The following is a 14,419-nucleotide window of genomic DNA, read 5'->3' on the forward strand; positions in this document are numbered from 1 at the left end:
AATACCTTTCCTTGATATCATTCATGTACCTTCACACATGAAGCACGTGATTTCAGGGATTGAGCGTCCGGGACCATTCACAGGCCCATCTATAGAGCCCACCTGGGTCAAGCCAGTGGTGCGCTCTGGTGAGCTGCCAATGAAATAGTATTATTTAAGCTATCTCAAACAAGTGCTCTGCCTATTTTTAACCCTGTACATCTGTTGTCCAGTCAATATATTCAGTGCTATGCACAAACTGTATCTTGCATGTTGCTTTATAAAGTACTATGTTCCATAAATCATGTTTGTTCTTGCTATAGCAAACTTAGAGATGTGAGAGTTACATTTTCTCTGCATGTTAATGCCCATACTAAGTCACCTGACGAACTTCCCAATGGAAGAAATACTCCAACGTATCACTGTCCAGCAGCAAACTTTCACAGAACACCACCTGACTCTTGCCACCACTCTCAGTCAGGTGCCCTCTGTGTGATTGCGGCAGGTTACTCTCCCGTCAGTGCAACCATCGCCCTTTCTGGCATATGATGAATCTGCTGAAGATTGAGACACTTACAGGACATCGTTATGCTGACATTTCCAGGTTTTTCACATGGGCGATGCAAAACTTTGTAGGGCTTTCTTTATTTCCTAGCTTTCGTCATGCATTTATCAGTTGTTGTACCAACTTGAACCTTTGCAAGAACTGGTCAGCTTATCATCTGATGAAATGTGCAAGTTTCTCTCAGACTGTTATTGTGACAAAACACGTCACTGCAATGCATGTCAAATTCTATCATTGTCAGAAATGCCCAAACCAACTTTACAAAGCCAGGGTTGCCGAATTACACGGGTTGAGATGTCATTTTAAATTTGTCACTAGCACCCATCACGAATCCTACGCCACTCACATGGTGTGTGATATTATTATTCGTCTGGCCCTGGATAGGGAAGTCCATGAAAAAGCACTTCAGTGTGAGAATCCAATGCTTATGGATGTGCTCAATATAGCACAGTTCTTTGAAGTGTCACAGGCCATAGGCAATCAGATTGCTGCGTGGGGGGAGGTATCAGAAGTTCCTAAACAAACCCCTGTTAGGCACGCTGCAAGTGTTCAGAATAACGGGCAAGCCATTTGATAAGTACAACATTCGACTCCGTGTTGCATGTGGCAGCGTTGGTTACAGCCACAGCAGTAACAGGCCACATCACAACAGTAGCTGCATGTCCCCCTTCCGCCTTTACACGAGCATGCTGCATGCCCTAAGCATTGGGCTGTTTGCAATAAGTGTTGAAAGAAAGCGAGGCACATACAATAGTACCAATGGACATAAATTGTAACTCTATAGTGACTACTGTGACTCTACAATGACTGTCTCTCCAAAGAAATCGTTTATTCACTTGTGTGTGGCTAATGAATTGCTAAAAATACAAGTGGACACAGGAACTGCAGTGACTTGAGCTCCCCCCTACTCACACAGAAGTTGGTTAGCTACAATAAACAGCAGATTCTGATCCTAAATCAGTTCTCTGCACCTGTCTCTTACAAATCTGTTGTTCGCCCTTTCACCTTCCTGTTGTGGATCATTCCCATATTGCAGACCTGTTCGGGTTAGATGTGTGTAACTATTGCAGTTTCTCCATCTACATCTACATCTACATCTACATCTACATCTATACTCCGCGAGCCACCTTACGGTGTGTGGCGGAGGGTACTTATTGTACCACTATCTGATCCCCCCTTCCCTGTTCCATTCACGAATTGTGCGTGGGAAGAACGACTGCTTGTAAGTCTCCGTATTTGCTCTAATTTCTCGGATCTTTTCGTTGTGATCATTACGCGAGATATATGTGGGCGGTAGTAATATGTTGCCCATCTCTTCCCGGAATGTGCTCTCTCGTAATTTCGATAATAAACCTCTCCGTATTGCGTAATGCCTTTCTTGAAGTGTCCGCCACTGGAGCTTGTTCAGCATCTCCATAACGCTCTCGCGCTGACTAAATGTCCCCATGACGAATCGCGCTGCTTTTTGCTGGATCATGTCTATCTCTTCTATTAATCCAACCTGGTAAGGGTCCCATACTGATGAGCAATACTCAAGAATCGGACGAACAAGCGTTTTGTAAGCTACTTATTTCGTCGATGAGTCACATTTTGTTAGAATTCTTCCTATGAATCTCAACCTGGCGCCTGCTTTTCCCACTATTTGTTTTATGTGATCATTCCACTTCAGATCGCTCCGGATAGTAACTCCTAAGTATTTTACGGTCGTTACCGCTTCCAATGATTTACCACCTATGGCATAATCGTACTGGAATGGATTTCTGCCCCTATGTATGCGCATTATATTACATTTATCTACGTTTAGGGAAAGCTGCCAGCTGTCGCACCATGCATTAATCCTCTGCAGGTTCTCCTGGAGTACGTACGAGTCTTCTGATGTTGCTACTTTCTTGTAGACAACCGTGTCATCTGCAAATAGCCTCACAGAGCTACCGATGTTGTCAACTAAGTCATTTATGTATATTGTAAACAATAAAGGTCCTATCATGCTTCCCTGCGGTACTCCCGAAATTACCTCTACATCTGCAGATTTTGAACCGTTAAGAATGACATGTTGTGTTCTTTCTTCTAGGAAATCCTGAATCCAATCACAAACCTGGTCCGATATTCCGTAAGCTCGTATTTTTTTCACTAAACGTAAGTGCGGAACCGTATCAAATGCCTTCCTGAAGTCCAGGAATACGGCATCAATCTGCTCGCCAGTGTCTACGGCACTGTGAATTTCTTGGGCAAATAGGGCGAGCTGAGTTTCACATGATCTCTGTTTGCGGAATCCATGTTGGTTATGATGAAGGAGATTTGTATTATCTAAGAACGTCATAATACGAGAACACAAAACATGTTCCATTATTCTACAACAGATTGACGTAAGCGAAATAGGCCTATAATTATTCGCATCTGATTTACGACCCTTCTTGAAAATGGGAACGACCTGCGCTTTCTTCCAGTCGCTAGGTACATCACGTATGAGGTAAATTTAGCGTCTGATCAAGTTCTTTAGCAGCAACTAGAGTCCCCCTGCTTTGAGTTTTCATCTCTGTTTTCCCTGGGCTTGGTTGTGCTACCGGTTTTCAGGCCCACATCACCACGAAAGAGTCCGACCGCCCTTCGTTTTTTTCTGGGCGCAGCAGGTGCCTGTCACATTGCGCGATGCTGTCAAGGCCGAATTAGACTGACATCACTTCCTTACACAATAACGTACTGTGGCTTCTACATGTCTGTCATTGGCGGCCCTCTCGCACCAAAACTTTGACGCACCAGCATGTGTATTGGCCAGACATAGATGGCATTACATGGCTTATTGCCACTTCCACTCACTGCATTCAGCAACAGGTGGCCCCATGGGCACTGTTTTCCCCCTGGCTGATGTCGCAGCACTCATGGGACCATCTAAATGTTGATTTTGCTGGGCCCTTCCTAAATCAGTATTGGCTCATTGGATGCCTATTCCAAGTTTCTCTACATGGCACGTTGTCTGTCCACATCCGCAACGACCACCATTTTGGCCGTGTCAAAGATTTTTGCAATTGAGGTAGCTCCATATACTGTGGTTTCCAATAACAGCCCCAGTATCTTTCTTGAGAATTTGCATCATTTTTTCAGGCTAGTGGTGTTCGCCATCTCACAGTTGATCCATCTCATCCTCAATATAATGGTGATGCCAAACGCATGATTCAGACATTTAATATCGCCAGCTCTGCTTTAGTTCCAGCTGGGTGCACGTCGGAGCTTCGTGGCTGGTTCCGTGTGGCCGTCATCTCCGACACTTCCTGCTCCCACCGATAACCATGGCGCCGACCACTGGCCTCGATAAGGAGTGTCATGGAGATGATGTCCTTGGTCCTGCCCTGCAGCCTCCCACGAGAGTGGTCATAGTGTGCCAAACTGCCCCTCATCACTTCCACCCCTACTCGCCAGTGCCGACACGCCACATGCTGTGCAGCCACCATCGTAAGGTGATGAAATGGACGCCAGCATTGTCACTGGAGTTTTTCGTGACTCGTAATCTCAGTGCCTTCTGAGAGCAGTTCTTTTTTTCTGTACCAGTGCTTTTTTTTTTACGTACCCTGCATTTTTTATGAGCCTAGTCATATGTATGTGGCTTTCCCACCTTCTAGACTGGAAGAGTGATGTACCTTCACTAGTGACATGCGCAATTTCAGAGGGCGTGCATACATGCAGTTCACAGGTCCACTTATGGGGGCCAAATTCATCGGCCCTGTGGCGCATTCTAGTAAACCGTCAAGGAAACGGTATTATTTAAGCAATCGCAAACGAGTTCTCAGCCTATTCTTTACCTGTATTACTGTCATCCAGTCAATGCGTTCAGTGCTATGCACAACCTGTATCTTACATGTTGCTCTGTAAGTACTATGTTCCATAAATCGTGTTTGTTCTTGCTATAAAAATCATCCTTGAAATTCATCTAAAATTGATATGGTGCAAAATGAAGCTAACAAAGGAAAATAGATATTGAAATGTAATGTGACACAGAATTTAAAGTCAAGTTACCTCCCATTAGGAATGTGGACGCACTCAACGACTGTGATATGACTTTAAAAATGATAGAGCACAGCAATCAGTTATCCTTTCATTTCAGGTTTTATTAATAAAATCTAGATTTCGGTTAGTGCATAGCCATTACCAATACACTATTTGATAGTATCAATGCATGTCCTAGTATGTCGGCCCCCTATTGTTCAGGCTTCTGCAACAGTTCGTTGAAGACTACTGTATAATGAAGGTAGGCTTTGCAGTGAACACATCAGCTGGCTGCATGGCACCCTCTATATGAACTACGCACTGTGAAAAATGCGCAGTTTTGGGAATTATTTGAGAATCGCTTGCTAGGAAGCAGTGAGGGATTTGACCCAGGAGGTACAAACTAGCTCCTGCCGTCTTGCCAATAAGGAGCAGCCATTAACCTAACACTGTATGAGTACAATGGTTATAACACTGAACCTACATAACTTTTTCTGTGGTACATTTGTTTAGATGCATGTACAGTGTTAATAACAGCAATTCAGTATATTGGTTTTATTCTACTTATAATTAAAGTCTGTTTGAAATGGCACAGAGATTAGTACTCTCTACATCTGTAATGGAATGGCAAGCCACACCAACTATCCATCTTGCTGACATTTGGCACCATCTATGAACTATTCAGTAAATAAGAGGAACTACATACCTCGTCATAAACAACAGGGGACTGACATGCATTGATACTATGAAATCGTGCATCAATAATGGCTATGCACTAAGCAAAATCTAGATTTGATTAATAAAACCTGAAATGAAAGGACAGCTGATTGCTGTGGTTCATACTTTATTTGTAATAAAGTTCTGCAAGAACTTTAAAGTGCGCTTAAGAAGACAGTAGTATTAAGGAAAAAGAAACAAAAGGAAGAAACTCTCTCTGAATGAGGACCGATCTTGAGAACATTGGCACAGAAGTACAGTGTGCCACTGATTATGCTACAAGCAACAAAGTGTTCATATGGAGTATTTACTTACATCAAAACTATCCTCTCTCTCTCTCTCTCTCTCTCACACACACACACACACACACACACACACACACACACACATTTAGTGACCACTATGTCATTTGGATCTCTACGAGCGAGTTGCTACCACATTTTATGCATCTTCCCATTCTTTGGAACACTAAAAAACAATTTTCAGGGGTTTTTATAGATATATTTGGACAATGTGGAACTAAGTACCATTTGTAACTCACTTTCCAAAATGTAAATTCCAAAACAAGAAATCACTGTGAATGAGCTTTATGAAAGCGAGAACAGCATTCTAACCAGTGACATCACAGGCATCATATGATTCAAATGGAGCATTTTAATGGGTGTTCGAATTATTAGAATTTCATTTCCATTTTTTTAAAATACTGTAATCCATGAGAAAAGAAAGCATGTCATGAGTATAAAATGATATAATTAACCATTTAGGACAATTTCCTGCATGCTATCGTGTACGGACTGTCACCCACAGCCACAGGGTCAGACAAAGAATTCGACACCCAAAAGGCACTGTGAGTTCAACACTAAGATAACATGTGACTACTGCTGGACTAATTCATCATGCAAAGTAGCTTGAACCCACACGTTGCTTCACAGGGTGGTAGTTTCAGTTCAACATGCACGGTTAGAGAATTTACTGAAAGGGGCAGATGCGACCAACCAGAACTACTACTATCTCCATCACAATCTTAAGGAATGGTGTTTTCATGCTGGCAATGGAAGTAGGTTATCAGATCATAATACCACCCACACTCTGGACATAAATTCTCCAGTTTTTACACCAGCTGATGTGGGGGATGGCCTGCATGAAGGAAGAGTTTTACTACATATACTGGTTAGAGAGAGAGAGAGAGAGAGAGAGAGAGAGAGAGAGAGAGATCAAAAGAACTGTCTGCACCTTTGTTGCACGCACCCAAAATTAGGCAGTCCCACGTCACACCACAAGTTTTTCATTGTGGCCAAAACCAGAGCACTACTGGTCTCTGGTTCTCACAGATGATGTTGGACCATTCAGAGGTACAATGTGGCTGTTGGTGGTGGATGCTCTCCCTATATGGCCTTAACTTGGACAGATACCCAGGCAACAATCCAGACCCTAGCAAACACATTTGCCATAGAGGGGGCAAACTACTCCATAGTAGCACACAATGCCCCATAGTTTGTGTCACCTAAGTTAGAAAATTTTAGCTCAAGTTTCTGATCATTAAACCACTCTCTTATTAAAGCATTTATGATATTTTATCAGTAAGCATGCAACACCTGACCTCCCCTCCATTCCATCCTAAGCCTACATCCAATGCAAATGCTGAGCAGCAATTTAGGACATTCAAAACTCATATGACAGAAACACTCCCTACGTCATCAGATGACAGTACAGGGTTATTACAAATGATTGAAGTGATTTCACAGCTCTACAATAACTTTATTATTTGAGATATTTTCACAATGCTTTGCACACACATACAAAAACTCAAAAAGTTTTTTTAGGCATTCACAAATGTTCGATATGTGCCCTTTAGTGATTCGGCAGACATCAAGCCGATAATCAAGTTCCTCCCACACTCGGCGCAGCATGTCCCCATCAATGAGTTCGAAAGCATCGTTGATGAGAGCTCGCAGTTCTGGCACGTTTCTTGGTAGAGGAGGTTTAAATACTGAATCTTTCACATAACCCCACAGAAAGAAATCGCATGGGGTTAAGTCGGGAGAGCATGGAGGCCATGACATGAATTGCTGATCATGATCTCCACCACGACCAATCCATCGGTTTTCCAATCTTCTGTTTAAGAAATGTCGAACATCATGATGGAAGTGTGGTGGAGTACCATCCTGTTGAAAGATGAAGTCGGCGCTGTCGGTCTCCATTTGTGGCATGAGCCAATTTTCCAGCATGTCCAGATACACGTGTCCTGTAACATTTTTTTCGCAGAAGAAAAAGGGGCCGTAAACTTTAAACCGTGAGATTGCACAAAACACGTTAACTTTTGGTGAATTGCGAATTTGCTGCACGAATGCGTGAGGATTCTCTACTGCCCAGATTTGAACATTGTATCTGTTCACTTCACCATTAAGAAAAAATGTTGCTTCATCACTGAAAACAAGTTTCGCACTGAACGCATCCTCTTCCATGAGCTGTTGCAACTGCGCTGAAAATTAAAAGCGTTTGACTTTGTCATCGGGTGTCAGGGCTTGTAGCAATTGTAAACAGTAAGGCTTCTGCTTTAGCCTTTTCTGTAAGATTTTCCAAACTGTCGGCTGTGGTACGTTTAGCTCCCTGCTTGCTTTATTCGTCGACTTCCGCGGGCTACGCGTGAAACTTGCCCGCACGTGTTCAACCGTTTCTTCGCTCACTGCAGGCCGACCCGTTGATTTCCCCTTACAGAGGCATCCAGAAGCTTTAAACTGCGCATACCATCGCCGAATGGAGTTAGCAGTTGGTGGATCTTTGTTGAACTTCGTCCTGAAGTGACGTTGCACTGTTATGACTGACTGATGTGAGTGCATTTCAAGCACGACATAAGCTTTCTCGGCTCCTGTCGCCATTTTGTCTCACTGCGCTCTCGAGCGCTCTGGCGGCAGAAACCTGAAGTGCGGCTTCAGCCGAACAAAACTTTATGAGTTTTTCTACGTATCTGTAGTGTGTCGTGACCATATGTCAATGAATGGAGCTACAGTGAATTTATGAAATCGCTTCAATCATTTGTAATAGCCCTGTACAACAAGCACACTGCAAGTTACCTATCTGCGCCATCAATGATCCTGGTAAAGCACAGCTGTCGGACAGGCACAGGCACTGTTTGCTTTTGGACCTACTGGGCTCTGTCAAGTGAGCACAGGGCCCATGGCCCTCAACACACCATCACACAGACTCCTATGTCTGTATTCCAACTGCCCAGGCTATTTATGGTCCTACATGCTAGTTAAAGGGGGAGGTAAAGTCAGTCCCTGCCCACCAGCAATGAAAATGCAGACATTTTGCCTCAATGGCTCAATACCTCAAAAAGCACTACATTGAAATTATAACTGTGTTGAAGGGCTAAATGGATACAGAGCACGCCACTGCTCTGTTATAAGGAGCCATTTGTTAAGCACCACAGGCAGTTTGCCTACAACCATTTTGTTCTAGACTTCCAATTTCACTTGCCTACTGACTCGAGTGTTTACATTTGTTTATGACTGCTCTAGCTTCAGTTATTGGCTCCGAGTTGGATTTCATATGTTATGGTACTCCTAATCACCCTTGAGAACACTGCATGAACTGGGCTTGTGACTGATCACAATGAAATTGTCCTAAGCAGCCACTCTTGTAATAAACCTGTTACTGGTATATCTGTGGTATACAAACACGAGTGTTGTCCAAAAATGTTTGAGTAATTTCAATAAGTAGTAATAAAAAAACTTTCAAAAATTCTAAATGTGTACTACAAAAACAGTAGTAAAATTTACTGTCATAGATGATCATCTGCAATTGGTAATTTCTTCTTCTTCTTCTTCCTCTCTCTCTCTCTCTCTCTCTCTCTCTCTCTCTCTCTCTCTCTCTCTCTCTCTCCCCCCCCCCTCTCCCACCCCCCAGTGAAAATTCTACTCCGAATAACACACAAAATTACATACAAATTCCACTTAACATACCTCTATTTCTTCCCCAGGTTCAACCCGTCCTGCAGGTAGGTACCACTGGCCATAACATGAACTCTTGGCTTCCTGCATCATCAGGATCTCTCCCTCTTCATTCATGAGCACTCCAATAACAATGTACGTTACTGTAGATTTCACTAGAGGTACATAGTCCGATGATACACATGGTGTTATTCCCTTGGCAGCTGTAAGAAATAACAAAATTCCTTCAGGAGGGAAAGGAGCAGGAAGAAAAAGTTCATGATTATTACACACTAGAAGATAATCACAATACAAAAAGATAATACAATACTCCCAAATAAAAAAAATGGCAGCTTTTGCATTGGTCTTCTAGTCACATGAACAAATTTGTAGAAAGCACCACTGAACAATGTGATATAGCAAAAGGACAGGAAATATGGTGCTTGTCTCATGTCAAAAATATTTTGCACAAAATATGCAACCATTTGCCACAGCCATGGTATAAATTAAGCAAAACAAAAACTTTTTGTGCTTCTGTAAAGCCAAAATTTTCAAAAAATACCTGCTTGTCTTTGAGTACATAGAGACACTGTTCCAATTTAACATAAGCAACTGCATAAAGATGAACAAAATAACTCAGTGACATGGCATGGCCCACAGAAATACTCATGAACAAAGATTACAGCTCAAGTCCCTGCAATTATCTTGAGATAATATTAAACCGCTCTCGTCTTAATGCAATCATGATATAGTCAACTGTATATGAAAGACTGCCATCTAGCACTGCTTAGGCCTTGGGGATCCCAGTTTGTGATGGCTTGATCTGAATTCAGCAGTGATTGGACTGTGAGGTACAGGACACAGAGGTCTTTACAGCCACTACTAAATTATGATGAGCATGTAAAACAAAAGTATCACAAAAATTTAAAAACCTTATTCCAAAAAATGAAATACTTTCTGCAAAAATTCTAATGTGCACATACAACTGTTGACACTACGGAAATCGAACACTTAGGAGACTACTGGGCCTCTGAAACAGGCCATATGTGCTGTTATTGAAAGTGTTACTAGCACATAAGTAATTGATGAACCTTCTACAGTAATACATATCAAAAAAGGACCAAGCTTCACAATATTTATATTTATGTTTATGTTTACTTTAGTTCTTTGACAAATTACAAATTTTAAAATCATGGTGACAGAAAGTGTAACCATTCGCCAAAGGAAAAAGTGTAAGGTGAATTATTAAGCAATTTTTTCCTCCTAAGCTTCCAAAATTTCTTGTTCACTCAACAAATGTGACATATTTGTAGCAGAGTTACAGCAAACTGTGAAACACATCAAGTACATGCATGAAATGACGTCAATGTGATCATACAGGCACAGTCATTAATGACAGTAGCTGTTACGTTTGCTAATGTTTCTTTCAAAATAATTCTAGAAATTGACAACAGAATGCAGCACCAGTCATGAGGCAAGTCACAAGACATCTTATCACTGTTATCATATGAAATGAGTCCAGTTTTCAAGAGATTGGTGGCTTTCACTGAATAACTGGCACTCAGTAAAATCAGTTGGCAAACTATACAATAAAATAAAGGCAAATGTTAGTAACAGAAGTACTGCAGGAAAAAAAAAGACTGACAACAAATCTACACAAGCATTTCCTACTGAGGCACATCACAAAAAATTGCTACTTATTTAAAAATACTGAGATAAAATATCTTTTTTCACAAACAACAAACTTACGACACCACTTGCCTCATGTAGTAAACATAAAAACCTCACAGTAGAATATATAAATTAGAGTTTAACAGTTGTCCTGCCTTCTTCATAGGTAAAATAGGAAGAACTTCCCATCATGCAATGAAGCCACAGCCACTTTGAGAAATCCTCAGTAGCCAATCATATGTACCAACACACACAATTAACCAGAAGAATGTACAATGGATGCTTCAGTGGTGCAGCTGACACTGTTTCTAGACCCACTCAACATTCAAGCACAACAAAGTGGCTGTTAAGTATCCACTTTACCCTGTTTAGCGCCCATTTGCTGCTCTGCATGACAGGAGTTTCCAGATGAGCACGTGGTCACTGGAGCGTAGACTGTCTGCAATCTCCCACTGGGCAACATGTAAGAGGATAGTAAATCTTATTGAAAAATAAATTGACTGAGGGGAACGATCCCACAGGAGCACTGAAATGGGGTCTCTGCCTCATGTCCTGTCAACAAAGGGGTCTCACCAGCTCTACCACAGGGCCAGATGGTGGTGATGTCCCGCACTCTATGTCCCATATTATCTGCAGATAAGAGGAATGGTGAAGGTAACTGTGTCATGTGGTTATGGAGTATCTTCTGATATACTGGTTTCTGAGGGGGTAGATACAGAGTAAATTCTAGTGACCTTATGATGCACATTTACAGTTAGTTATTTGCATGCTCTGTATCACAATTGCAACATCTTGCTATTATACAGAATGATTCAGATTTAAAACTGTGGTACATCACCTCAGTGGAAAATATGGCAACATGCTGTTCATTTAAATGATTTGTTAAGTTGGTTTTTTGTTTGTAAGTATGTGGAAAGACAAGATGTGATATGCATCAGCTGCAATGATAGTCACTCACTATTAGTTCTCTCTACACTGAGGTCACCCTTACTGTGGATGCTATATCCACTTTGCATAGAAAAGTCAAAATCCATAAAAATTGTGCTGTAAAAATTAGCACAATTGCCTTTGCTGTGCTGCAAGTTTAAGTTCCTCCACATGCATTCTGTACCCACCAATGTTCCGCTAGTGTATGGATGCCACTTTATCACGTCTCTGTACTGAAATTAATAGATCCATCAGACACAAAGAGATTCGCATGGCCCAACAGTTTGCAAACTGTATTTCTCTGCACCTGAATATCCCCTTCATGCTTTTTTTTTCTTTCAGTGGAGACTGTGGTACTTTCCTGAAAGTGGCACTGCTTGTCTTTTTTCTTGAGTCTGTCTGTCGCGCACTAGAAGCTTTACTGTGCTGGTATATACATACTTTTCTTCCTGTGTGGAAGGAGCAGCAGGTTTTGAGCTAATGCAATCTTGTGTTTCTATTTACAAAGGCAGATGTTTGAGCTGGCACTTATGTTGAAGTGTTGACTTTCAGATTGGCATTTAAAGAGCTGAGGTCAATGCGGTAGTGAATATAGGCTTACATAGCTCTGCAGACTTTTTTTCATCTAAAGTAATTTTAGGAAGTAATCTGAGGAACAAATTTCTGAGGACATGCACTGGAGCACAGCATTGTAGGATAGAGAATCATATACTGTGGAAACACTGGAAAAGAAGAGAAAGCATTTGTGATGTGGTGCTACAGAAGGATGTTGAAAATCAGATGGGCTGATAAGGTAAGAAATGAGGAGGTTCTCTGCAGTATCGGCGAACAAAGAAACATATAGAAAACAATGACAAAAAAACAGAACAGGATAATAGCACATATCTTCAGATATTGGGTAATAACTGCCATGGTTCTACACGGAGCTGTCGAAGGTAAAAATTGCAGGGGAAGACAGACTGGAATACATCCCCAACATAGGATGCAAATTCTACTCTGAGATGAAGACGATGGCAAAGAGAGGAAGCTTTGGTGGGCCTCATCAAACCAGCCAGCAGACTGATGACCAAAAGAAAAATAGTAGCAATCAGCTTCACTATCTCAGCTCCTGTATTTTTCTTTCTTCAGGGTACCCAGTGTAATCTCTACATCAGGTGAGAGCAATTATCACATGCTAGAGAAGAGAACAAATGATTCCACACTGTGCAGCCTAACCACATATGCTCCATGTTGCTTCTCCTTTACAAGCCAAAGTGGTGCAGTCAAAACATAAGCCATGTGTTCCCTAGGATACATTTTCCATTAAATGTCAAAATAAATGAAGCCATTTTTACTAATTCACCATCTATCCCTTTCCATTACAATTTGAAGAAAGTTTTCCATGCCAGTGCCTCCAAATCTTCTGATTCTTCCTCATGTGAAGTAGAACAGTGGTAAGACATTGGATTTTTATTTGCTGCACGGCTAGTAAAGTAACAGACCCCTAACTCCATTAGGTATTTTTTTTCCTGGATGGGCCCTGTAATACTCCAAGACTTAAGCTGCCAACATTTATCAACTCTGTAAATTTGGTCACTTATGAGAAAAACACTACAAGTCACCACTGCAAAAAGCAAGGACAATCATATTTTCTATGATACACCAATACTTTGGCTTTGTGTCAAGTGGGACTTCTCCCAAGTCTCATGTGTAAATATTTCTCTCATTCATGCCTTTGTGGTTACATTTGCCACAGATGATCAAGTCTATATGGGAACTTTAAATCTTGCAGACCCAGTTTGGAAGACTTATCTGTATTACTAAATGGCTAATCAAGGGCACAGTCCAAAAGTTGCCCATCTAACGGCTTCCAGGGGCAAGAACAGTTTGATTTTCAATATTTTATATAGTTATTGACCGTTAACTCAATAAGTTGAAAGTATTACAATTAGCAAAATTTTTATCACTGGCACCTTTCACAAAATGATTATTATATTTTAACTGTTCATGCAATACAACTGCAGTACCATGCAAGACACTTTAATTTATTACTTCTTTACAGCTAACCCTATTCACAATATTTTTCAGACAGTATCCACATATGCCATTGAATGTACCCACAAAGGCATATCATTGTATGACACACAATTCAGATGATGCGGCATCTTACAGACGTGAGTTAGATTCCTTAAAAACTTCGGGGTGGGGCTTTAATGGTTAGCTACAGTCCACTAATTTGAAACTACTCAACCAGCAGACTAACAAATTCAGTCCATTCAGCCATTATGGAGGAAAATTTTTATCAAAGTTACAATCATGCCTGTTTAAGCACTACCTTGAGCAACTATAAAGGTATTCTGGCATGTGCCAAGTTTTTAGATAAACTCGTATACAAAATGTCACCACTTAAATAATGTCTCTCTTCTGCCAGATTTTACAATACTGTGGCTTGCACTCCAATTTGCACAAATGTAAATCATTCAGAGAAGGAATCAAAAACTTGGGCTATATTCTCAGCAGCAATATAAACACAGCATCATAGTAATCGGTAATTGTACAATCTTCTATATTTATCCAACTTTCCACATCTAAGTAAATGGAACACTAAATCCTAATGTTCCTTCCTTTTTCCTTTTCTATCAAACATTTACAGAGTTAACAGTTTCAG

The 14,419-nt window shown here is 41.2% G+C and overlaps 1 protein-coding gene across 1 annotated transcript in view; it reads right to left on the reverse strand.

Annotated features, from left to right (window-relative positions):
- Positions 1-14,419, reverse strand: part of LOC126470542 (8-oxo-dGDP phosphatase NUDT18) — a 173,237-nt gene that overhangs the window by 140,708 nt on the left and 18,110 nt on the right. Inside the window, exon 2 of the mRNA XM_050098473.1 lies at positions 9,208-9,398. Coding sequence (XP_049954430.1) covers positions 9,208-9,398 — 191 coding nt within the window. The remainder of the gene's footprint in view (positions 1-9,207; positions 9,399-14,419) is intronic.

Source organism: Schistocerca serialis, chromosome 3 (genome assembly GCF_023864345.2).
Source record: "Schistocerca serialis cubense isolate TAMUIC-IGC-003099 chromosome 3, iqSchSeri2.2, whole genome shotgun sequence".
NCBI lineage: Eukaryota > Metazoa > Arthropoda > Insecta > Orthoptera > Acrididae > Schistocerca > Schistocerca serialis.